The 25,504-nt window shown below is 41.5% G+C and overlaps 1 protein-coding gene across 2 annotated transcripts in view; it reads left to right on the top strand.

Annotated features, from left to right (window-relative positions):
* SRGAP1 (SLIT-ROBO Rho GTPase activating protein 1) overlaps window positions 1-25,504 on the top strand; it is a 151,730-nt gene that overhangs the window by 104,944 nt on the left and 21,282 nt on the right. Inside the window, exons 9-15 of one of the 2 annotated variants that reach the window (XM_074144412.1) lie at window positions 1,672-1,869; window positions 1,989-2,073; window positions 7,639-7,666; window positions 10,660-10,693; window positions 13,834-13,894; window positions 14,057-14,134; window positions 15,662-15,796. In XM_074144412.1, the coding sequence (XP_074000513.1) occupies window positions 1,672-1,869; window positions 1,989-2,073; window positions 7,639-7,666; window positions 10,660-10,693; window positions 13,834-13,894; window positions 14,057-14,134; window positions 15,662-15,796 (619 nt within the window). Of the gene's footprint in view, window positions 1-1,671; window positions 1,870-1,988; window positions 2,074-7,638; window positions 7,667-10,053; window positions 10,157-10,659; window positions 10,694-13,833; window positions 13,895-14,056; window positions 14,135-15,661; window positions 15,797-25,504 lie in introns of both variants that reach the window. The other variant, XM_074144411.1, reaches the window with a different exon arrangement.

The following is a 25,504-nucleotide window of genomic DNA, read 5'->3' as shown; positions in this document are numbered from 1 at the left end:
AGATCTGTGTCTACATGGGCTATGCATTGAACATCATTTTCAGGAAGGTGCAGTGTTTTCTACTTTGTCAAAAGCATGTAAATGACCCTGAAATGGCTTCAATCTGTATGAGCTCTTTTAATTTTAAAAATCAAACACTGGCAAATATGCTAAGGTAAATGCTTGTTTGCTTTATAGAGATTTGGAAACTTCTTCTTTTACATCTCCATACATTCACATTACTGAGTTCTGTCATTTGCAGATGCTTCAGTGAAAACTTGTTAGAGCACTTATTTTTAAAGTTTTGTGGCAGAAAGCCAGTGAGCACAGTTGTTGTCTTCTGTGACCACCCTCTTTCCAGTCCCCAAATTGCTACTTCTGAAGTACAGAGGAGTTTGGACTGTCTTTTGTGGTAGCTGAGTCAAAATCTCTTGTGCTCTCAGCTACAGCTATTTATAAACCCAAGTAATGAATGTCTGTGATGGGAATAGCTCACCTAGTAAAATAACATGCTTTTTTTTGGTAAAATACAGAAAGGTATGCTGCTCTCTTTCCTGTTCTCTGGCAAGAGGCCTTCCAGTCAGTATAAATTGCACTTTTATCCAATATAAGGCATTGTTAAAGGCCGTCAGTTTAAATGAGAGTCTGTTCTGAAATTAAAGCATAGGGATAATTTCTTGGTGTAGTTTGATAAGTTTTCAGGATTCCAGTTTTTTCTTATTCTCTGTTATGTGCTGAATGCTTAGAACAAAGTATTAATGTCCATGAGACATGTACAGTAGTCTTTAAAAAATCCCACTTCAGAAAGTATCTCAAGGTAACAAAGACAAAAGGAAGGAGAAAGATTATTTATTTCAGTAAAGTGAAGTGCGAGGGCATAGGGGGAGAAATCATGTTGACAGGCACGGAAAGGGTATTTGCCTACACTAGAGACGTGTGTGGAAACACACGTGATTCAGTCTCTCTAGTAGAGGCTCTTCCAAAGCAGAACTGGGAGGTAAATCACATCCTTGTGAATCCTGCCAGTTACTTTATTTCATTGCAGAAACACTGCATCCCCTGTTCCCCTGCCTCTGTGGCCTGATTTCCTCTCTGAGCGATTGTGCAGCTCCTAGGAAGTGCTGTGAGGCTAATGTAAATTGTTCTTTCTCCAACCCCCTCCTCCAGCTGTGTATTCCACTTCTGCAGTCTAAACATCACTGTGCTCTGCACCATAGCACTCCACAGAATGGGGTCACAGGCTTTTCTCTCGGAAGAACATGTTCTGGCAGCCACGTCTGTGGATGTACACATTCAATCTAACATATTGGCCACACATGGGAGAGCTGACCCTTCAGAGGAGTGTATCATTTCTATGGCCTCTTGTCCCAGACTGGGGACCATCATCAAATCATGTGACATTTCAATCCTAATTTGAGGAAACAAATGCTTGAGAGTGCTATACAGTTAGCGCAAGAGTACGTCCATGTTTGTGGATTGTAGTCTGTAAAGCAGAGAACTAGGTAGGATTCCCAATCGCGTCATTTTTCTGTTACATAGATATCTGTTATAGTACATCTAATTTTTCACATTCACACACCAGCTTATTTAGGGGAGTGTGCCAGAGAATTATTTTGAGTAATTAGCTCCCTTCTAAGTTATTCTGGTAGGTATTTATCTTCCCATTTGGTAAATTGTGCTTTTTAACACCAGGTTAAGAAAACAACAGAGGCTACCCTGCAGACAATACAAGATATGGTCACCATTGAAGACTATGATGTGTCGGAGTGTTTCCAGCACAGTCGCTCAACGGAGTCTGTGAAGTCCACAGTCTCTGAGACATACCTGAGTAAGCCTAGCATTGCAAAAAGAAGAGCTAACCAGCAGGAAACAGAGCAATTCTATTTCATGGTATGTTGGTTGCTTCTTCATTCATGTGATACAGACCAAACACCTGAAGTAAACATTATGCAGGATCTCCTGGAATTTATGTCACATACATAGTAATAGATCTATCTGTATCTCTACAGAAATTCAGAGAATATCTGGAAGGTAGTAATCTCATCACAAAACTTCAAGCAAAACATGACCTGCTGCAGAGGACACTCGGAGAAGGTAAATATTACACAATAAACAGAAAAATTATTCCAGTCTATACAATGAACCCACTGAAATGCCAAAGGTATGCAGGAAAAAAATTACAAAACTTAAAGCTTAATTGTCCAGTAAACACAGATTTGAATTTTACCAGCAGCGCTAAGACTATGGACTATAAATCGATTTTATTTCTACAGCAGATGTTTATTTCCACTGTGCAGACATTTAGACAAGTTAGTATATTTGGAAATGGAACTGTTGAATGAAAAATCTCGTGTCTGAAAGGAGAGCTGACACAGTCAGTGCTGTGACACAGAGCTGTGACAAATGTACTGTTTCTACTTCCCAACAATTTCTGTTGACTTGGGGTTTCTTTAAGAGTTGGTGGAGAGTGGTAGTTTTTTTAAGCATACAGAATTATGCAAGATGCATCTCTGACAATGGACTCACTAGTGCAAAATTTCTGACACGTGGACATGAATGTCCTTCTTGCAGCCTAACAACTCAATGGAGCGTTTATGAAAGATAAAAGGTGAAATCCTTACCTCACTACTGTCAGTAGTGAGGCTCTTATAGACTTAATTTAATGTTAGGTTTCTACAAAATATTTGCGTATTGTGAACTGGAATGAATAAAAACTTAATGAATAGCTCTATACCTATTGATTATCATTAGTGCATATAAAATTATTGCATTAGAGAAATTATTGTCCTGACTACTCTCCGCAATTGTTAAAAATACATCTTAAAATATAAACAAATCAGCAGATGTCCATGATCAAATGAAGTAAAGCTGAATTAGGGCAGTAATGAATTAGACATTATGCACAATTCCAGCCCACCGTTTACCAGCACTCCCAACAGGCACTTCCTCATGGCCCGAAGGGAAAAGAAGAATCACACTGCAAGCCTTGAGGACTAGCCACACAGAGTGCTACAGACTTGAGAGGAAGTGAATTCCACCACAAAGAGTAAAAATCCTCTCCTGAAGGTTAAAGACTATAATTCAAAGTTCAGACTCAAAAAAAGAAACTTCTCTAAAGTCTCTAAAGGATGTGTCAATTTATTTTCTTTCTACTGCCAAAAATCTGTTGTTAATTAGATCTCTTCTTGCTTTTAATACAAAAGCCCAGATCCACAAATCCCATTGTGGAGGTGCCTATAGAGCTATTAACAGTTCAGTGGTTATGACCCAAACAAAGCCCCTGCCCAGGGAGTGACTGAGATTGGGGGTAGGAAATAAACAGCGTTTTCTTGCAAGGCTGAACTGTAGAAGATGGTAGCTCTTTCTAGACAACAAACTACATTATGGTCTTTCTCATGGAAATTTTCACTTAATAGGATTTTTTTTTAATGTGTGTGTTGAGCAGTTTATTCACACAAAACAATGTGCAGCTGATGTTAGTCGAAAAAGAAGAAAATTTTCCTCCAGAGGCTCACAGAAAATGTATTTTGAAAAATAAAGAGAATGTTTTTTATTTGGAAGCCCAGTAAAACGCATGATTGTTTACTGAAAGGAGAAAGATAAAAGGCAACAGAATCTGTTGCCTAATGCATATTGGAAAGAAATGAGGAAGAACTGTATGAAAGAAAATCCAAATAAAAACTTCTTAGTGGGGTGACTGAAGTGATAGATTGCCGTCAGGCTCTGGGTCATTCTGCCATGCTCAGGCATGTTTGAACTGTTCTCTTTGAACAGTTCCCTTCAACCCACCAGCTGTAACCCCAAATAGTTAATCTGTGTTGCCAACAATGTTTTTGCACTTGGTTGTTGTCACATATCAGAGCAGAGCACATACAAATAGTACCCCAAACATACACGTTTACATTCAAAGCTGATATTTGAAGCAAAAGCCATCACTCTTAAAGGTTAAAAAGTTCAAGTACCCCTTTCTATTGAAGCATGTCCTGCATTAAAATGCACATGCCTGGGAAGGAGAACCTGGATTCTGTACATTCCTTGAATGGGGATCATTGGAAGAATAGAATTACACTGGAATTATGAACATTATTGCTGTAGCTAGTATAGAAATCAATTTGTAAGGAGTTAACTTCTCCCCTGCTCCACTCAAACTGCTTTTTCTGGAAACTTTCATGTCAGCAAGACAGCAGACAAGTAACACAGGGTGCTGTATCGAGTAATGCAGGGGAGAATGAGTGGAGAGGGAGAGGATTGTCTGAACTGCAAGTTTTCCTTTAGCACCCTCTCTTGCTTTTATTCAAACCTGTACAGTGTAGGATGTAGGCTGAATAAATCCAGATTCCACTCTGGTATCCACAACATTGACAGCATTTGGCTTCTGTTGCACTTCATCACCTGCCTACTACAGTCTGTTGCTGTTTATGGACACAGCAGATACACAGAATCATAGAATTATTTAGGTTGGAAAAGACCTATAAGATCATCAAGTCCAACAGTTAACCTAACACTGCCAAGTCCACCACTAAACCATGTCCCTCAGCACCACTTTTAGATGTCTTTTAAATACCCCCAGGGACGGGGACTCAACCACTGCCCTGGGCAGCCTCGTCCAATGCTTGACAACCCTTTTGGTGAAGAAGTTTTTCCTAATATCCAATCTAAACCTCCCCTGGCACAACTTGATGCTGTTTCCTCTTCTCCTGTCACTTGTTACTTGGGAGAAGAGACCAACAGCCACCTCGCTACAACCTCCTTTCAGGTAGTTGTAGAGAGCAATAAGGTCTCCCCTCAGCCTCCTTTTCTCCAGGCAAACCATTGATCCAGCCTGTCTAGATCCCTTTGTAGACCCTTCCTACTCTCAAGCAGATCAACACTCCCACCCAGTTTGGTGTCATCTGCAAGCTTACTGAGGGTGCTTTCGATCCCCTTTTCCAGATTGTTGATAAAGATATTAAAGAGAACTGGCCGTCCAGCCAGTATTTTACCCAGCAAAGAGTACACCCATCCAAGCCATGAGCAGTCGGTTTCTCCAGGAGAATGTTGTGGGAAACAGCATCAAGGGCTTTACTAAAGTCCAGGTAAACAAAATCCACAGCCTTTCCCTCATCCACTAAGGGGGTCACCTTGCTACAGAAGGAGATCAGGTTAGCCAAGCAGGACCTGCCTTGCGTAAACTGGTACTGACTGGGCCTGATCACCTGGTTGTCCTGTACATGCTGCATGATGGCACTCAAGATGATTTGCTCCATGACCTTCCCCTGCACCGAGGTCAGACTGACAGGCCTGTAGTTCCCAGGTCCTCCTTCTGTCCCTGTAAATGTCTGTAAATGGGCATCACATTTGCTAACTTCCAGTCAACAGGGACCTCCCTGTTTAGCCAAGACTGCTGATAAATGATGGGAAGTGGCTTGGTGAGCACTTCCATCAGCTCCCTCAGTACCCTTGGGTGGATCCCATCCGGCCTCATAGACCTGTGTGTGTGTCTTAAGTGCTGTAGCAGGTCACTAACCATTTCCTCTTGGATTACGGGGTGCTTCACTCTGCTCCCCATCCCTGTCATCCAGCTCAGGGGGCTGGGTACCCAGACAACAACTAGTCTTAGTGTTAAAGACTGAGGCAAAGAAGGCATTAAGTACCTCAGCCTTTTCCTCATCCTTTGTCACTATGTTTCCCCCCCACATCCAATAAATATTCATGGTCTGCACAAGGGAGGTAGATTAAGTGCTCTATGCTGAGTCTGCATCTACAAATTTGGAAAAGTAAATGAGAAATACTCAAATGAAATTGATACTAAACATAGGAAGCACACTGATACTCATATTAATTCTCACCCAAGGCTCGTCTATTGAATGAACAAATGAACAAAGCAAAGGGAAATGCAAGAAAGAGAATAAGCAGTTGTAAAAGAAATTGCCTCTGTGTCCCAGATAGTTTTTGCCCTAATCTGTTAAATATCAGAGATGTATTTAAAATTCCCCAGGCTCAGATTTGTAACATCTTTTGTTTTACTAGCATTTATTATTGGGATTGTTAGTCTCAGTGAATTTTCCTTAGTTATATGAGTAGGGAGAAGTCCCTGGCTTACCCTTTTTCTGTCATAGGTTATTTTACATACTCTTCTTTCATCCCTTTTATCACCTCTCTAAAATAGATGCCAACAGTCTTTATGTGTCTTATTAATGCCAGAGATTTTTCCCAGAGCCTATTCCTCATGCCATCTTCTGCAGATCCCCACTTCTCTGGTACTGCAAAATATATTTTCAGATTAGGATTTTCAGTACTGTGAAGTATTTCAGGTGCACTTGGACATTGTCACATAATATTACGTTTTGCGTGTCACCATTTTTCATTCTTTCTGCCGTCTGACAAGCTTTTCTGGTATCACTTTCGAATTGAGCAGTGTACTTAGACCTAGGCCAAGTGATGCTCAGAGTGATTTTCAGAGTCAGTGTAACTATCTGTTGTTCTGTTAGCTGCATAGATGTTTAATTCTTTCTTCTCTAATATCTTACTTGAACCTGTCAATACTGAATTTCATTTGCCATTGTGTGTCTTGTTCCTTAACTTGGTTAAATCCCTCTGAAGGGCTTCACAGTTTTGTCAGGACTTGATACAAAAGTGTTTCAGTCATCTGCACAATATTCTGCCTTAGCTGCTGTGATCTCCCCAAGACGTTAATAAATGTATTATATATTACGTAAATGGTCCTAATGGGAAAGCTTGAGTAAATGACTGTTACACTTTTGTCATGATGAAAAAAGACCATTTAATTCCACTCAGTTTCCCTTTTCTTCATTAGTTTTTGATCAATGAGAGTATTTTGCCACTCCGTGGCTGTTTAGTTGCTTTAGTCGCCTCTTGTGAAGAAACTTATCAGGAGCCCCTTTGAAAGTCTGAGTAACTTAATTCAACTGATTCTCCTTTATACAGTATTTTACTGACACGTTCAAAGAATTCTAATAAATTAATAGGGCACAATGTCCCTTTGGGAAAACTAGGCTAGTTGGAACTTATCATCCATGACCTTCCTACTGTTTCATTATTTTGCTTTTCATTACCATGAGTTGACACGATGCACATGCCTAACTTACTGGTCTGTTGTTCTGCAGGAACTTTTTTGGAATACAGTATTTGCTTCTTTACAATTCTCTGCAGTTCTCTGTGATGTTTCCCAGGGGTAGCGTTGTATTTTTTTTCCTGCAATACACAGACAAAAGAGAGGAAAAAGTCTCTTTCAATAGCAAGCCATTGGTGTCTACAGCTCTGTGTTTTCAGCACTGAACAGGTTTAGGCGCAAGGGGAGATGTAATCTAATCTTGGCACAGCTCTATTTCCATACTGATTTAACCACTAAAACACATGAGCACAAACAATTGATATTGTTTGGAGATTTAATTAAAATTATTTACAATATCAAGTGACTCTTCAATCTATGAGCAGGCTTCTTAAAAGTTGTTCTGTAACATGGGTTGTGTTTGTATTGCAAATGTAGCTGTGGAGATGGTAGATAACTGCACTGGCCTGTTTGTTGTAGAAGTGTTTGTCTTTTGCTGGTAACATGAAAGTTAGGGTTAAAAGTTACTTGCCAAGCATAATTTAGATACCAAAAAAATCTACCTAAAACCTACAAATGATGGTTTCCTGTTTATTGAACTTTTCTAGGTCACAGGGCTGAATACATGACAACAAGGTAAGATATTTTTCTTTTACTTGATTTAGAGTTGCAAATGTAATAAAATCATAGAAATTACAAATTTAGAACAAGTTTGTAAGTGTATATAACGTTATTGTTGCCGTTGTTACATAAATTATGTACAGACTCTGCGTGCTTTAACATTCAGCATTTCTGTTTCTGCATGCTGATGGGTAAAGGATCAGAGTGTTCGTCTTCCTCGTTCTTGGGAGCTGCTTAGGCCAGTGTCAAGGGTGGAACAAGCTGGGAGATCCTTAAAAATATTTGTGAATCGCACATCAAATTTGGACGTTGCAGGGGGCTTTTTGGTACTAGAAAATAAATACTTCTTTGTTGCTAAAGATACCTTGCCCCTCATGGTTTGTAATTCACTTGGTCAGGATACACAGTGGAGAAGAACCTGATGCAGAAGTGAATTTAGGGGGTAGGGTGCATCTATGATAACCTGGCTCTGGACAGGAATGCCCACCTCCCTCAGCATCCGTGTTTGATACCTAAGTAGGTCTATGTATTCACAGAAGAGAAGGGAATCAGTGTTAGATCTCCCCGCTTTGTGCAGCACATACTTTTTCAGTTGCGTAATGCCACACCTGCGAGCTGCCTCCAGACACAAACACAGACAGGCACGCGGTAGCCCCCAGGCTATCAGACTGTGGGGAGCAATGGCAACTGTTTGGATTTGCAGCTGCCACTTTTTTGCGTCACTGCTACAGGCACCACCCTTCTCCTCCTGGTGACAGCAGGAACATGCAGACCAGCTTTCCTGGTCTCACTCTTCCCTTTCCATGCAATACATTCTTGCTCAGTGCCTTCTCTTTATCCTTTTTGCTTCCTTGGCCTTGCCACCACCCCTCATCATTGAAAAAAAAACACAAACAGTGTCTTGCCCTCCCAGCTAAGAAGTTTGGATCCAGCTCTGGCTCTGCCTTTTGCTGGACCACTTGGTTTTGTATAATTTCTCATGCCTGGCCCCCATATTCTGTGGGGACATCTGTACAGACTCAGAGCTTCCTTTCTCCCACCACTCCATGGTCCGTTATAGCTCTATAAAGCTGGACTTAGTCACCTTCTTTCTTCTTACATGACCCCAGTTGAAAAGTAGTAACAAATCAGCGTGTTCTTCCCAATTGCTGCCATTAATTTTGAGACCTGTGCCTTTAACTTTAACTCTGCCCCCAGATGCTACCAGGAATGCATGGAAGTCAGCAAGCTGATGTCTAATGAAAAAAACGTTATTTCTTGACTCTAAAGCAGGTGACTCATCAGGCTCACATCATCCTAAATTCCCTCCTCTGTAAGCAGCTGAAAGAAGATGATGGATTTAGGCAATGATTTTACCTTAGTAAAGTGGGGGATCAGCTCGAAGCCGTTTTACATCCTGTTGTATCGCAGCTGGTCGCTTAGAGAGGGAAACTCTGAGGTAGCAGGGCCTGCCCGTCCGTTCCTCGGCACCCAAACAGACCAAAGTCCTACCACATAATGTTCTATGCATTGTTGTTCCTCACTTATTCCCCCAAAACATTTGATTTTTCGCTAATTCTGGAAAAAAACCCTAGAAATATTGGACTGCTGGTGCAGGGGAGCTAGGGAAGCTGTTGGCTTGCAGAATGCCCTGACATTCACAAAATTGTGACCTAGAGAACAATATTTATTTCCTGTAATCTCTTTCAGTTGTAGTCATCACATGTGTAACATTCTAGGTAAACATTTTGCAGACCAAAGTTTTGTGTGTTCTTCCTTTTCCTTTTTTGCTTTATGCTGCTTTTGTTTATTTGTTTAAAGTTGATGTTATTCTTTTAGTTCCTTTAGCTAATTTGCAAAGTGTTTCTTTTCCTGTACGAAGATGTTGATGGTTGGATGTGGAAGGCTAAAGCTGTTAAACCTTTCTGGCTCTAGTTGAAAATGCAGACGGTTTGGTTTTGAAGCATCTTAGGAGTCTGCTGAGCAGCTTTAATTTGCACTTGAAGCTTCTCCAGCATGAAGCAAGTTTTCTGCTTGATAAGAGGTGCTTCGAGTGGTCTGTGTTCTGCCACGGCTGGCAGGATGAATTCCAGTGGTTGCTGCACATTTCATGCATGACCGCAACAAAAAAGGCCATTCCAATTGTGCAGTGTTTAGAATAAATGTATATGGTAAAACTGCAAAGCAGGGATTCATAAAGAATATCAATATTTATCCATAAGTAATGCATTTTTAATGGGGGAGTTCTCCACTCTTTAATTACTATGTTACACTTAAATTTGATGGAACATCTTTATTTGCTAAGTGCTGTGTTTATTTCTCCCCTTACAATGTTCTGATGTTTTGCCATGAGCTTACAGACATTTCATTTTATTGTGTGACTTAATTCTACCTTGCTCAGTAATCATATTCCCTTCCCTTAGGCCTCCAAATCTTCCCCCTAAGCCCCAGAAACACAGGAAGCCCAGACCCCGATCACAGTATAGTGCTAAGTTGTTTAATGGTGATTTGGAGTCATTCATCAAGGTACTGGCACCAGCCACCCCAGTGGCTGATCTCAACACTTCTTACGATAATGGTCACCACCTCACGTGAGCTGAGGCAGATCATTATGTTTAAGTCTGTCCTGGGGCTCTTTTCTTTCCTGGTTGATCAATATAATACTTCCTGAAGTCAGAGGGAAAGAGGGGGATTCATTTCTCATGTTAGCCTCCTTATGGTTTTGTTAATTGAGTAGGGATAGTATTGGCAGCCTGGTTTTATTAGGAAACTTAGCATCGTATAGAAGATGTAGAGCATCCCACGACTTAGCAGCTATTTCCTGCTTGCCATTTTCCCTACATTCAGTATTCAAAGACTGTGGAGAAGCAGTATTGCCCTGGGTTTGATATCCAGCTTTTGATTTCCTATGACTTTAGGAATTTATTATATTGTGTGAAAGTGTGATCACCGCTATTCTGGATCTTGTATCTTTGCTGTATTTACTATCTTCTTCTTTCTCATACTTTTATTTCTAATAATGCTTCTAGCCGAGGCCGAAGAAACTCTCACACGAGACATCAGGTATAGTTCTGGTGACAAGAGAACCATCTCTGCCTCATTCTCGGGTTGCATTCACACCTGGCTCAAAATTAGTTCTTTCAAAGACTTGGAGGGAGAAGTTTGCATTAAGAAATGAGTGTATGAGTACAGCAGGCAAAACTGAACCAGAGCACAACTCTAGAGTGATTATAGTCTTAAATGATGGATATTTGCATATTCATTAGCAAGCACCTGCCCATCACAGTCAATTAGTACCTCTGGACGCTAGCTGACAAAGCGAAAGGAAAGAAATCTTCAAAAACTATGTACCAATACATTTATAAACACAGTGCATGAAATTCCTGACTGCAAGCTCTGTGAACTGGGTTTGAATACTACAGGGATTTTGTTTTTTAATTCCTGTGCAACATGGCTAGCAGCAGAATATTTTGCAGAACAAATTCTGTGCTCAGTGGCACCATACGAGTTTAGCTGTCTTTGAATCAAGCTTTCAGCAACCCTTAGTACAACTATAAGGAAAAGTATTATTATTATTATGCAGGCGGTGCTGTGAGGTGCAAAGACTTTGAGGAAATCATCACATGATGCAAGAGATGAGTATCATGAACAGTTTCTTGCTCAAGGATGAAAGTAAGCAAAGAAGAGGAAACTCCCACAACAAAAAGCCCCTGGATTAGAGAAGCAGAGAACAAATCAGGAGAAGTGGTACCCCGTCACTTTCCCTCACAGAGAAGAGGTTTATGCTCCATGGCAATGTGGGTGACAGGGCTTACGTGCAAGTGGAGAATCCTACGTAGTTAGTCTTTCGAAAGGAAAGAGAAAAGAAAGCTGGTGACAGATTTGCCAGCATGGGAGCTAACCTAGGAAAGCATCCCTCTCCAAGGACCATGTCATTCCTGATAGGGGTGAGTCATTTTGACAAGCTCGAAAGGATTACAGCTAGAGAAATACAGCACCAAATTGCTTTTTGTTAACATTTTGCATCATAAGAAGTGATAATTAGTCCCAAACATACATTCGCTGACTACACACATCAGATCAAATTCACAGCAGCGGTAGGGTCACTGTTCTTGACACTTTAACAACACAGATTGTTACTTCAAATTATTTTCCTGTCATTAGATCCAAAATCCAAAACTGTTAGTTTAGATTATTTCAGGGAATTACTTAACTACAAAGTTGTGCGTGGTTCTGAATAGATTCCCCAAAACCAGGTATGAAAGTTTTTTGGGTTTTTTTTTAATTTCTTACTGCAAACACTATCTTTTCCAAGGCTTTATATTCTTTGCATGAAGCAGTGTACTAACAGGAGATATGGGTGCATGTTATGCATGTTTTCTAATACTCTGCCTTTTTGGAGGGCCAGGCTGCTCAGTGTTGGTGAAGATGACAGTATTCCTGGTTTTAGCAACTGACCTGTCCCACGGAGATTTTTTTATTCAGCTGTTACTGAATCATGACACAACTCAAACAGAAAATGCTCATCCAGACATTGCTGATTCTTGGCTAGCCAGTCTTTGCTAGGTTTTAAACTAAAAGACAACCATTTAAATAGCATAATTTGCTGTACAGTCTTTTGTAAGCCCCACTGAAACAACATGGAGCACACAGAAGATCAGGGGTTAGGTTATCTCAGGAAGTGCATTGTTTCATTGCCTCACTGTGTGTTATTTTTCAAACTTTTTTTAGTAGTTGGCTTTTCTTCTACTGGGGCTTAATTCATAAACTTCCCATTAGTGTAATTTAGCATGAAAATGAAGGACTAGTTTGTAAGAGGAAATGTGTATTCTGAGTTACAGGGTGCTTTTGAATTCATGGTTTTGTAATACAGACTGGTTTTATATTAAACTTTCAAATGAATTAGTCAATTCTCTGAGCACTTACATATTTGAAATTCATTTGGAAAGAAAAATTATAGCTTCCAAGACAAGAATTTCAAAGGTACCTATTATTTATGAAACAGTAATTTTTCCAGCATAAGCACCAACTTTTCTAAATAATTTTTAATCATATGATTTGTGTCCTTAATAGATATTCCATGACTTGTAGTCATTAATGTTCTTGGGGTAAAACATCCATTTTTTAAAAACACACAGCCGAAGGATTGTGATGGTTCTTTTGGAAAATCAGCAGCTTAAAAGAAAAAGACAAATAACTCGCTGAAAATTAGTGTAGAGTCATCTTCTCCCCCTACCATCACGAGCATTTTTTTCTCCTCTACGTAACTGAAGATGTAGCGTAGCTATAGACCTGCTACTCTATCATGGCTGAGACCAGGAGCTTTGATTCCTGAGCTCTGCTGGTTACAGGTGGGGAGGTGTAAGCTGTGACCTCCCTTTCCTAATACCTTTGTTGACTACAGAAGAGGCAGCTGAACCGGATGCTTTGCTCCAAGCGGCTGCAGTTCACCACCCAGTGTATTACGAGCTGTGAATTAGCACAGCCTGAAACAACGTGCCAGGCCATCATCTGCCCTAGGTTAGGACATGCAAATCAGTAGAGTACGTAGGGGTACTCAGATCAGGAAGGAGACACCTGGTATACCCCATGCAATGTCATTTGGTGGCTCGTCTCCAGGATCTTTTCTGATAGTCCAGGAGGTGCAGAAGAGGCCTTGCCAACTGTTTGTGACCCGGCATTTTTTACCCAAAAAAAAAAAAAAACCCACCTTGAGGAATTAGGTCCTGTGTAGTTAGGTCCATGTAGGATTTTCTCCACCAGGAAAAGAAAGGTAAGTTAAATAGATGCAGAGAGAGACCATCTTCATCAAGAATTATTATTCTTATTAACAAACTTTTTAAAAGGCAAATTCACTGCTTTAACTCATTGTGCTTCAAAAATCTAAAACACATGCATGAGCTTAGATGTCACATACAGTGTTAGCCAGATACAGTGGCAGAGGTAGAGAATGAAGTCTCTGAATTTCCCAATTCAATGATTTTAATGAGGAACCATAATCTTTTGTCTTCACCTGTTCCTTTCCCTCCCTCCCTACATGGGAAGAGAACTCTGTCAGAAATAATGTTTTCTTATGTGGTTTTTTGCCAGCACTGTATGTCCATCTGGATTGACCAAGAAAACGCATTTTCACATTCAGTCCAGAGTAGGGAGGTATCCTCTTTCTGGTCTGCAGTTCACTCTTTCTGCTCTTGTTTTTCCAGGATTCAGGACAAGTCATTCCTCTCATTGTGGAAAGCTGTATCAGATTTATCAATTTATACGGTAAGCTCTGAAACATACTATGTCATATCATTATTGCCCAGACTTTTTTGTGTATCTTTTGCATAATGCATTTACCACCACAGCTTTGTTTTTAGAATAGAGATTAAAAGTGGTTTAAAAACTAGATTCATTTCTCACCACTGTCTCCCATCTTTTCTGCAGGTCTTCAGCATCAGGGAATTTTTAGAGTGTCTGGTTCCCAGGTGGAAGTCAATGATATTAAAAATTCATTTGAGAGAGGTAATTGCATTTTCATTTATTCAAGCACCTTAATATCTGACATTTAAAAATCTTTTAAATTCTAATTATTTTCTTGGCTTTTTAAGCAGTGTGTTTGCACTTTGTATGCTGCACCTAAAACTTTGCACCATCATATGCTTAAAGATAAAGTATAATGATGACACATGCATGTTTTTCCCCTGTTATGTCCTAGGAGCTTGAGGTTGTTTTTCATTTTGTTTAGACAAGGCATATCACTCCTGAATCAACTGTAAACTTTAGTCTTTTGTTGATGATAAACTGCAAATAATAGTTTGTCTATATTTTATTCTGAAGACCCTCGGAAAGGAAAGATTATGTTTTTTAGTTAGATTCAAGAGACTACTTAATGCAATTTGAGAACCTTGTTACTTGATCTTCTAGAATAGGAGTGCTCAACTTTCTGGTCCCTCTGCCAAAGTGGCATCACAATCAATGAGAATATGGGCTGTGAAAAGGTCACTCCATTTTCACCCACTTTTTTGATTCCCAGAGGAAACTTCAGCCCCAGAGGAGGAATTACGGGAAAGATACCAGGAAGTGAAAACAGCTTTTTAAACATGAGTGGCTTGCAACACCTAGCCTAGGATTGCTCTACTACCCAGGATCCAGCAACCCCCTAATTGTGTTAAAACAAAACTAGTTACAATTTTTTAAAAAATCTTACATTCTCTTTTCTTGGGGTTTAGAAGCTGTTTTAATTTGCTTCCTGCAAATTCCTGCAAAAGGAAAACCTTTTGTAGATCATCTGTGAATGAGAGAACCCTTAGAGCAATAAGTCTTGTGACTAAAAGCATGAAAAAATATGCACAGTATTTTTCTCCCCATATATTGTGTTAAACCTGATCTTGTCTTTGACAAGATATGTGAAGTAGCTGGGTTTACATGATAATTGAGACCACATCCTTCTATTCTCCGCCTTTAAAATCTGCCTTATTGCTGTTTCTCCTAGTTAGTGTTATTATGGAAGATACATACATTTTAACCAAAATAAAGATTAAGTCTTTAAAATTGCACGTAGTTCAGTCATGGCCTTTAGGGTTTCAATTCCCATACAGCGTTTTCACAAAATGATTGCACATATTTCTGAATGTTTTAGTTTTTCAGAATGAAGACAGATTTCCATTTCAAAGAGTTGTCTAACTAGATTTGCTTTATGTAAGCTCCCAAAGAACAGTCTGAGAAACCCTATCCAATAAGAACATTTGGCTTTTTTTATTTTTACTAACTGTAAATCATAACGTGTCCATAAATACTTAGTTGGAAGTTCAGGACCTAAGAGATCACTAGGTTATGTAATTTAAAGGAAGCTTTATTTAGGCTGCTGTTTTTAGTTTAATCATAGCCTGGAATTTCTAAATCATTGTTTATTATCTTACTTGAATGCTTGCATTGCCACCTCCCACACACTAAAAACAAAAAACCCCAAAAATGTCACTCACTCATAAAAATGTTGCATGTAAGAATGCTCCTGCCTGTGTGTTTCATTCACTTTATTTACTTTTTAAGGTGAAAATCCTTTGGCAGATGACCAAAGTAACCATGACATTAACTCAGTTGCTGGAGTACTGAAGCTCTATTTCCGAGGGCTGGAAAATCCTGTCTTTCCTAAGGAAAGATTTAATGATCTTATTTCTTGTATCAGTAAGTAGAAAACTCTATTTCTTTCTTAATCGAATTTTACTTTCATATATACAGTAGCAGCCTGAAAAAAAAAAAGAGCTAACTTCACCGATTTTTCTGAGACAATTTTTTTGCCATCTGTAACAGTCTGGGTCAGTTATTAGTCATACTTGCAGCTGTGCTTGTTCCCTTTTTCCAGTGGGATTATTGTACAGTACAACTCTTTGTTTAATAGGGCAGGAAGAATATCTTCCTGTATACAAGAAAGAGTTAAATTTAAACGCATTATTATTATTATTTTCCTCTGTGCATGGGGGCAGATAGAAGAGGATGAAGTCATGACTGTGCAAACAGAGTATGATACTTTCCACAAAGGTTTTCATGCCCCGCAGCTTGGAGTCAGCGCTGGTGAATAAGTAACCAACTGCTCGACATTGTGTAGTTCTGGACCTTTGTTGCGCTCAGCTTGAAACCCCTGATCCAACTGGCAGGAAAATCCTTCAGCCCAGGAGCGGAGGGGAGCAGCTGAGTGCTGGTTGTCTGCAGAAGAGCCCAGTTTGCCTTCCAACACACGAGCATGACCACGCTGTAATGGGTTGCCCAGGAGGAGCGTCGCACACATCTGTGCACTGCTGGTCTTGATAGCCAGACACAGAGAGGTTGCAGTAATTTAGGAAGTTCTCAGTGGATGAGTGAACTGCTCTGGCATGCAGAAAACCTCTTCCAGTTCACAGATCCCTGCAGATGTTGAGGAGGGGTGACGCCAAGCCAACCATCAGTAGGCTTACTGTTCCCTGTGGGTCCATTAGAAGTGGTCAGAGGTGCTGGCTTTGTGGAAGAATTTCCTCCCTGCAACCCTTCCCTTGTAGCTTGCCTGCTTTAGATGAATGGAGAGAGAGAGGCAGTTTCACAGGTAACGAGGGCCAGTCCTTTGGGGGTATTAATTAGGGCAGTCTCTCTTCAGACTGTGCTATTTTGGCAAAAGGGTCTCAGCCCTGCAGTCAGGACCACAGATTGATGTGTACACAGTGTCCTGGGCTGGCCAGCAGATGGGCTTTTCTGCTCCTGACCAGGGGAACCCAACTTGTGTGGTTTCCAGATAGGGAGGATTGCAGTAATTCAGCCTGGAGGCTACGAATACCGGCATAGCTGTGACCAGGTCTATGTGCAATACTTTGTGTTTCCTTATTTTTTTGCGGGGTTTTCTGCAGCTGTTGCTTTTTACAGACTCAGTGGTACCGAGGTTTCCTGAAGGACCTCAAAGCTGCAGTTTAACAGTCTGATCCCACATAGAGGGGGATGCTGAGGGCGACAACGTCTCTTTAGGAAGCATAATCTTGGTTCTGCCTGAGTTCAGCTTTAACTAACTGTGGTGCCACAGCCCAGAAAATGTCTGCGTGTCATAGAAATTGAAATCTAAAAATGGATCGTTTTGACTGAGTGATTTTCTGCATGACAGGGATGATGGAACTTTACCTAATAATCCTGTGCTGATTTCCATAACTTCTGGATGAATTAAAGCATGTCTGCTGGAAAAATTTATTGATTTAATGGCTTCAGTTGACAGAAAATCTACCACGTTCTTGGATAAGCTGTTCAAATGATTAATCACGTTTGTCGTTAAACATTTGTACCAGATTTCCTTTTCAAAATCTCTGCTGTCAGATTCTGCCCGTTGGATCACTTTATGACTTTATTATTTTGACTAAGCATAAAGAAAAATAGAAATGGTGGTTCTTCTATGTGGAGATGGTACTGCACTCAGCTGTGTTAGGGAGCTTTAAATGGAATTGTAAAATATCAAGAATGAGTTTTCAGCTTACAGAGATGCTACAAGTGAGTGCTTAGGAAGTGCAAAAAATATTTGCCCAGAGCAACCTTTTAAATCTGTTCCAAGAAGAGGAACCTGGGTGATTTCAAAAAGTTTCCGTTCACCACTGAAGCTTCTGAAGACAGGATGGGGAATTTGGAAGGAGAGGTAGAAGTTCAATGGACTGAGTATGTGTACCTGGCACCTGCACAGGCGGGAGAGATTCACCAGCCTCTCAGAGCATCACTGTCTGAGAGGGATCCAATTCAGTTATCCTAAAATGGTTTTCTATTAATGAGAACTTCAAGAAAAGTGACAGTGAATACTAGATCCCTAGCATTAGGCCTCGGTTTCCTTAGAGGATGTCCAACTATGCATATTAAAGGTAGACAGTGGATTATTTTCTTGCAAAAGAATTGACAACCTGTGTTTTTTTAAATAATAGTATCATCCAGCAGAGATGAAATCAGTAACAGTCAGTAGCCTGGAACAAAGTCGCTGCTTTTCCCAGCCACATTTTTAAATGGGACAGTTATTGGGAAAGAGGTGTTGCCATCTGATCCTGCTTTAGACTGGCTGTTCTCTGAGGCTGTCATAGTCTGGATTATCATCTCTACAACAGCTTGTCAAAACAAGGTGTAATGACTGAGTAGTTTTGCTAGATTTGACTTCTGCTGTTGCTATTACAGAAGAAAGCAGATTATTTTCTCCCTGATAATGTATTGTAAGTGCCTCAGATCTGTTTCTGGCAGGTTTTGGAGGCAGCCAGGGGAGGATGATTTTGTTGTTGTTTGGTTTGGTTTCCACAAGGTTATCTTTAGGGCACTTTGAAATGGCATTTCAATGCCTGCCTTCGGCGGAGGGAGGAGAGGTAAGTTTGGAACATGACAGGACAAAAGGGCTTTTCTCTTTGAGCACATTGGGGTGGGTTTACTTTGTCTTGTCACAGTGGGGGTTTTGAACGTGGTGTGAGGAGAGAAGGGAACAGCTCTTGTGCCTTGCACCCACAGCCAGCCCCAGAACCACATGCTGGGAACAGTGTGTCTGCATCTTTTGATTGTCTGAGAAGCCTGAGGTGGAGTTTTTTTACAGCTGTGTACCTAGTCTATGTGCTTTGTTAAGTGGTACGCTACTTCTTGGGAATAAGATGACTTCCAGGGAATAAGTTGTTGGTTGTTTTTTTTTAAAGAAAAAAAACAATCAGCGTTGCAGAATATACTACCTGTCACGGTTTAGTTTAAATAGCACCAATGTGGCATGTACTATCAAAAACTCTGACTTCTTCATGGTGAGGGTGACAGAGCCCTGGAACAGGCTGCCCAGGGAGGTTGTGGAGCCCCCTTCTTTGGAGATTTTCAAGACCTGCCTGGATGCAGTCCTGAGTAACATGCTCTAACATGCTCTGGGCAATCCTGCTTCAGCAGGGGAGTTGGACTAGATGATCTCTATGGTCCCTTCCAACTCTAAAAAAAATTCAGTGAAATTCAGTGAAATTCCATTGCTACGTTTTCACCTTAAGGCTTTGTATATCTTGCAAAAAATAAGACAGAATAGGCAAGATTTTTTTTTCCCACTTGAGACTTTGAACCTCTCATAGTTGCCTTAGTTTCTTTTTCTGTGTTCATGTGGCCTCACGTACTAAGTATGTTGGTCTTCATGTTAATGGGAGCAGGACCAGACTCCCTTTCCTCTGTGAGAACACACATTACTCTAACTTCTTTAGATCACGATTGATATGTAAAGTCCAGAAAGCTTTCATATTTTTAATTAAGAGGGTTTAAATACTCTTAATTCATATTACATTCACTGTCTGATAAACAGTGAGGAAAGGAATAAACATAAAGTTGTTTTCAAACAGTTTTTCAAGATAAATGTCAGTGTGGTTTTTTTAATCGTTGGCAGAAATTGTTATAAAAGGGGGGAGGGAGAAGGCAAATTCGTTAAGTTAATGTTCCCATAAAACTGTAAAAGGGCAGAATGTCACACATTTTATATGGAAATGTAATGTTGCCAGTGAAAAACCCCTTGAAACTGAAGTACTTAGTTATGGATGTCAAGCATAATTGAGGCTACAGCTGCAAAATGAACCTTTCCTCAGTACAGCCACTGAGGAATTCCTTTGCATTTATGCATATATTTCCAAATGAAATAGAGCATTGTGATTTAATGCTTTCCCTTTTGCAAATACAGTGGAAACAGTGTAAAATGACTGTGACTTTTAGGGCAATTTGTATTAATTAGACTCATGAGAACAACGTTATTCTGTTTGAGCTTATGAACTGTTTTAGATAAAATTTGGGCCAAATTATGACTTCTGCAGAGCAAGCATGAAAGGTAAGACAACGTAAAGAATCCATCTGATTACGGGCCATAAATCTGCATTCTCAGCAAAAGAAGTGGCTACTGTTGCTCCCAGCAGCACTCAGAAATCCAGAGGGTAGAGTAAGCGGGAGGAGTGTTGCACTGCACTTCTTTTCTGCCCCTTTGTAGAAACAGGTAGGACCAAACACAAGCGAAATATTTGTAGCAGGAGTTAACTGGAGGCAGGGGGTACTGAAGGTGTGCTTAGGGGCTGGCCGTAATTCACCTTCACTGCTGGGGGACTGCAGTTCCTTTCCTGGTGTGAGTTCTTATACATGTGAATTACAGTTCACTTTTACATACCTGGCTGTGCAGTGCAGTAGCAGACACATCTCAGCTACCCAGACTGCTTAGCTTCTGCTCAGGCCATTATAATTCTTCTCGGTTTCATCTCCCTTGCCCTAAATTTGATATACTAAGGTGCCAGGATGGATGAAAACTTACATCTTTTTTCCTTCTGATTTTCATCATTTCAGTCCCTTGCTGCCAGCAGTGCCTGTTTACCTAAAGGCATAAATGTTATGAAAGGAAGTTATTTTATTGCTTTTCCAGACTGTTGCCCATTACTTAAAAAGTAAAAAAAAAACCCTATATTCTCACTTGTCAAATCTTCCTGAAAAAGTTTAAACAAAATGATAACTGTTTCTTTCCCTAAGTGACAGTGGAGACCATTGTGTTTGCCCTTCTGTAAAGCCTTCTTAAATAGATCTGAAAGAGCTGTAAGTGGCACTGCTGAGTTAATGTATCTTTGAGTTGGATTGGTCCCATCTACCAAAGTGAAAAGAGGCACAAATTGTTAACTTCAGCACTAATACATATTCATGTAGATTACTTGTCAGCTGCAAATTGACCATAAAAATTACATCTGCAAGTGTAACTCAACCCCATTTGACGTTCAGCGGGTGTGTAAAGTATGCATTAGGCATTCACTCTGTTACTAGTAGGCGCCACTCTAAGTGGAAGTAGCAAGTGACCCCCACGCAGAGATACCACATAGAATCATAGAATCGTAGAATCATAGAATGGTTAGAGTTGGAAGGGACCTTAAAGATCATCAAGTTCCAACTCCCCTGCCATGGGCAGGGACACCTCCACTAGAGCAGGTTGCTCAAAGCCCCATCCAGCCTGGCCTTAAACACCTCCAGGGATGGGGCATCCACAACTTCCCTGGGCAACCTGTTCCAGTGCTTCACCACCCTCACAGTAAAGAATTTCCTCCTAATCTAAATCTCCCCTCTTCCATTTTAAAACCATTACCCCTTGTCCTGTCACTACACTTCCTGATAAAGAGTCCCTCTCCGGCTCCCCTGTAGGCTTCCTTCAGATATTGGAAGGCTGCTATGAGGTCTCCCCGGAGCCTTCTCTTCTCCAGGCTGAACAACCCCAGCTCTCTCAGCCTGTCTTCATAGGGGAGGTGCTCCATCCCTCTGATCATCTTCGTGGCCCTCCGCTGGACCCATTCCAACAGGTCCATGTTGGATTTTATCCTTCCAAATAGTGGTCCTAAAGGAGAGAGAGAGCTTACGTTGCCATTGTTTGCATTCTTCCTCCTCCTCCTCTGTGCTACCCTTGCCTGTCAAATATGCTTAGCTTGCACAGCACCGGCTGTTAGTGTAGCACAATTCATTCATTGCTGACACCAGGTTTCTCCTTCCACATGTTCTGATCAATAATATCTTCCCTTTGCAAAATGTTTGCATTTCTTTTGTTACTCCTGAGAATGGCCCATGGAGGCTGCCTGTTAACAGAGGGTGGTAGAACATGACCCGGCCAGGCTGGATGGGGCAGGGGGCATTGGAACTACATGATCTTTAAGGTCCCTTCCAACCCAAACTATTCTATGATTCTATGAACCCAGAACTTGTGTTTCTGAACTCTGACTGCTCCCAGGTGGAGTCTTCTCCTCGTTGGATAACCATGTCTTTCCATCAGTATAGGAGAGGCCATGTGTAGAACCACAACCAGGAAAAGTACAGTGCTTTGGTAGCATTTTTAACCAAACCAGAGTGATAAAGGCATGTAGCTGTCCACTTGGCCCAAAATATTTAAGAACCACCAGCAATTGCTCTCTTGCAAAAGTATTTTGTTCTCCATCACTGAAGCGCTGCATTTATATATTTGAATATTTATTGCCGTTTACATGCTCCACTACTTCAGGATTATTGCTTAATTAAGCTTCAATTTACCTTTTCCCAGTGTTATTTAGGATGAACGTATCCATGTCTTCATTTATAATTTAGTTTTGCTTTATTTGTATTTGGGGGCTTGTGTTAGTAATTGTATTCTCTCCCCTCTCAGGTTTCCTTTACTCTTCTGAGGCAGATTGTTCACTTTTGATCTGTTTCAATTTAGAGTCTGCCTTTGCAAAAACCTCATCGTGAGTCACCATGTGGTAAAAATGTGTTATTTCTCATGGAAGAGAAAAGTGGACATTCACAGATTCTGTGTGTCTCTGCAGTACACAAAGGTGACCCCATGTGTCCAGAATGGGTTCCAGTATTCTTGAAGGATGAAGATCACACCTTTTAAGGCTTGAATAGCTAGGATTTATGCCTATCTCATGCTATTGAAAACTGGTCCTTAGCCCATGGCTGACAGGGAGGCAGCTAGCTGATTAGTAATTCTTTCATTTATGCAATGACATTAGTCTCAGCTGGATTCATTCATCCAGTTCAAGGACAAGGCGTGTTTGCAGAGGAAGTCTGTGAGAGATCAATAAATAAATATTTTCCAAGAGCAGTGCAAGATTGCTCTCAACAAATTTCCTTGTGGAGGTTGTGATCTGCTTCTTTAGAGGATTTTATGAACAGGTTGGACAGACGTCTCTCAGAGGTGATTAAGGTGAAGTCAAAGGGTGAGACTGTAGACTTAAATGATCTCTGAAGAGTCCTCCAAGCTCTCTTTTTTTCATTTTTTGTATAAGCTGGTGGAGGCTCCTTAGATCCTAAACACCTCTGATGCTTAGATGCCTCGATAATTTTATGGATATACAGAAGAACAAGCTCCTTATATTATTAGGGTGATTTGCTCCATTATTGTCTGATAAAAATGCGTTAATAGTTCTGGGCACAGGCGCTCAGCTCTTCCACAGAGTGCTATAGTCATGAAGCCCCAGAAGCTGGCCTCTTCCCCTTCTCTTGTTTCACCCCACAAATCTCCCCTGTGCTCTGGGGTGCACTGTAGCTCCACTTTGACAGGAGCCCAGTGTTCCCACGCCAGACACCTTCTCATCGGGCTGGCAGGAAACTCTCCTGCTTGTGGGCTTGACCCCTGTGGCTGAGATGGGTCTGGAAGGCAGGTGTGTCAGACCAGAGCTCCAGAAGTTTTGCTCTGCTCTGAGAACGGGGAACTAGAAGATAATAACTCTTTCTATTTGTGATATTTACCTGGCAGTAGTCTTGATTTGTGGTTGATATTCATGTATCCTTCACACAGATCTCTCTTCCCTCCCTCACTCCACAGTCAGAAAAAACACGTTAGTTTTCAGTGTGCATGGCCTTGCCAGAGGCTTGTCCTGTTGCTTGTGTTTGGGGATGTGACTCTCATCGTATCGTTAGAGTAATGAACCAGTTTTCAAATCCCTGATTTCTATTTCTGCTTGGCAGCTAATTGCATTATTAGGACAAGTCATGTAATATCAGTGCTTCAGTTTTCTTAGCTGAGAAATGGGTAATACCTCACCGGGTGCTGAGGTCAGGCTAATGACAGTTCTTGAAAATCAGAGTAATGAAAAGACGGCCTCCAACAGAAGTGCTGTGAGAGGGGAGACGCACCCAGCTTTCTGCAGTGTTGGGATTGCCAGTGCTTCCCTGCTGCAACCAGTTTGTAGCCTGAATGGCCGTACTGCCCCGAGGCTCCCTTCAGAAAATCCAGTGGAGGCAAAGCAATGATTTCTCTTCCCTCTGCATGGGAAGCAGCAGAGTTGTAAATTCTTTCTGTCTGGATGCAGAAAGATCACTTTGTATTCATTCCTTCTTTCCTACATACCCAAATACTCACTCACGCACGGCATACACGGAAGCAACTATGAAATTTGGCTCCTCATTTAAAAGCAGCATGCAAATACATAACATCATTACCTATCTCCTTTAAACCAAATCAGTGCTGAGAAAGAAAAACAAGTCATTTAAAGTTACGTGGAAAGCACACCAATGCCACTACTTGGCAGTAGTTTGAATTTTCAATAAAGGGGTTTTCATAGAAACTGGGACTGGGTTACCAGGAAGGTATTGGAAATGCACACATCTCATTCCAGCACATAGAGCCTGTAACTGCTTCAGTACGGAGGTGACCTGCTGGTACTTGGTACTGATCACACTCCTAGTAGGGCAGCTGGGGTAGCTCAACCCATGGCCATACAGCCAGACCCTCTGTACCTACTCTGCCCTGTCCGTGCTGCCTACTGGGACCAGCTCCTGGCTCATGCATCCTGTGACCCATGTCTAGGAACTGCTTGGAAGAGTTGTAGTCGGCACAGACCACAAGCACATTGGAGAGTCTGATATCTACTGTGTGGTAGCTGCCTGCCAGTGCCCAAGACCGTGCCCCATCTTGGTTTAGCTCACTAGCTTAGGCAGAGCTATTGCATCTGGACACTGCTGGAAGGAGCCGCTGGACCCACCTGGGAGCCCAGCCAGTGCATTTCTCAGGTCTGATTTGAGTTCAGCAACAACTGGACCCGGTCCAGGGCCGGTCTCCAGAACTGGCTGGAAGAGGCAGGTCTGCAGCACAAGGCATTAGCCAGGAAACGGTTTAACACAGAAGGCAGGTTCTGGTGCTGCATCACAGCTTCCCTCTAGCTTCCCACATCCAGCACGCAGGGCGGAAAGGCTGGAGAGCAGCTGTGCCACAGCGGCGCACAGCAGTGCTGCTGAGGCGGAGTGTTGAAAGACATAACCAAAGCACCTTTGGACCTTCCTCCCTCAGCCCCACTCCATGGAAAATCCACCAGTGCACCCACACACAGGCTCAAAACCACCCAGATCTACAACTGCACGCAGAAGCTCAGGGACAAGCTTCTCAGGGAGATGGTCAGCTGAGCTGGAGACTCACAAGGCAGCACTAGCTTCAAGAGCAGCTGCTTTTATTGGAATATGGGGAATTGAAGGTCCTTTCGCTTAGTTTTGGAGCATTGCTTAGTTTAGGCAGGTGGAGAGAAGCCTTGCAATGAAACTGGTGTCTGTGGGCTGTGCAGAACAGCAGTGTGGCACTGCAGTGCAGAAGTGAGGGTCTCTAGCATCAGCATCCCCAAGATGTGGTATGCACTGGAAAGGGAGAGGGGAACTGTGGTTGCCCTGCAGATCCTCGCTGTGCAAGGAGCTCCCAGGCTTAACACATCCCTGCCATGGACTCTGGTTCTTAACCAGTAACCAGGAGTTCTTGATTCATGCAGTCCAGGTTTAACAGAAACGTGAGAATAAATTTCAAGTTCCAGACTCCGTTAGAGAAAGTAATGGCTTGAACTGATCTTCAGCTAGAGTTTGGGTTCAGTGTGATTCATTAGGTTATAAATTATACAGCTTGTCAGCAATCCTTTTTTCCCACCGGCTCCGTGGCAG

This window comes from Numenius arquata, chromosome 2 (genome assembly GCF_964106895.1).
Source record: "Numenius arquata chromosome 2, bNumArq3.hap1.1, whole genome shotgun sequence".
NCBI classification, from domain to species: domain Eukaryota; kingdom Metazoa; phylum Chordata; class Aves; order Charadriiformes; family Scolopacidae; genus Numenius; species Numenius arquata.
Note: the sequence above shows the minus strand (reverse complement) of the source record. Positions and strands in the feature narration are given on the sequence as shown.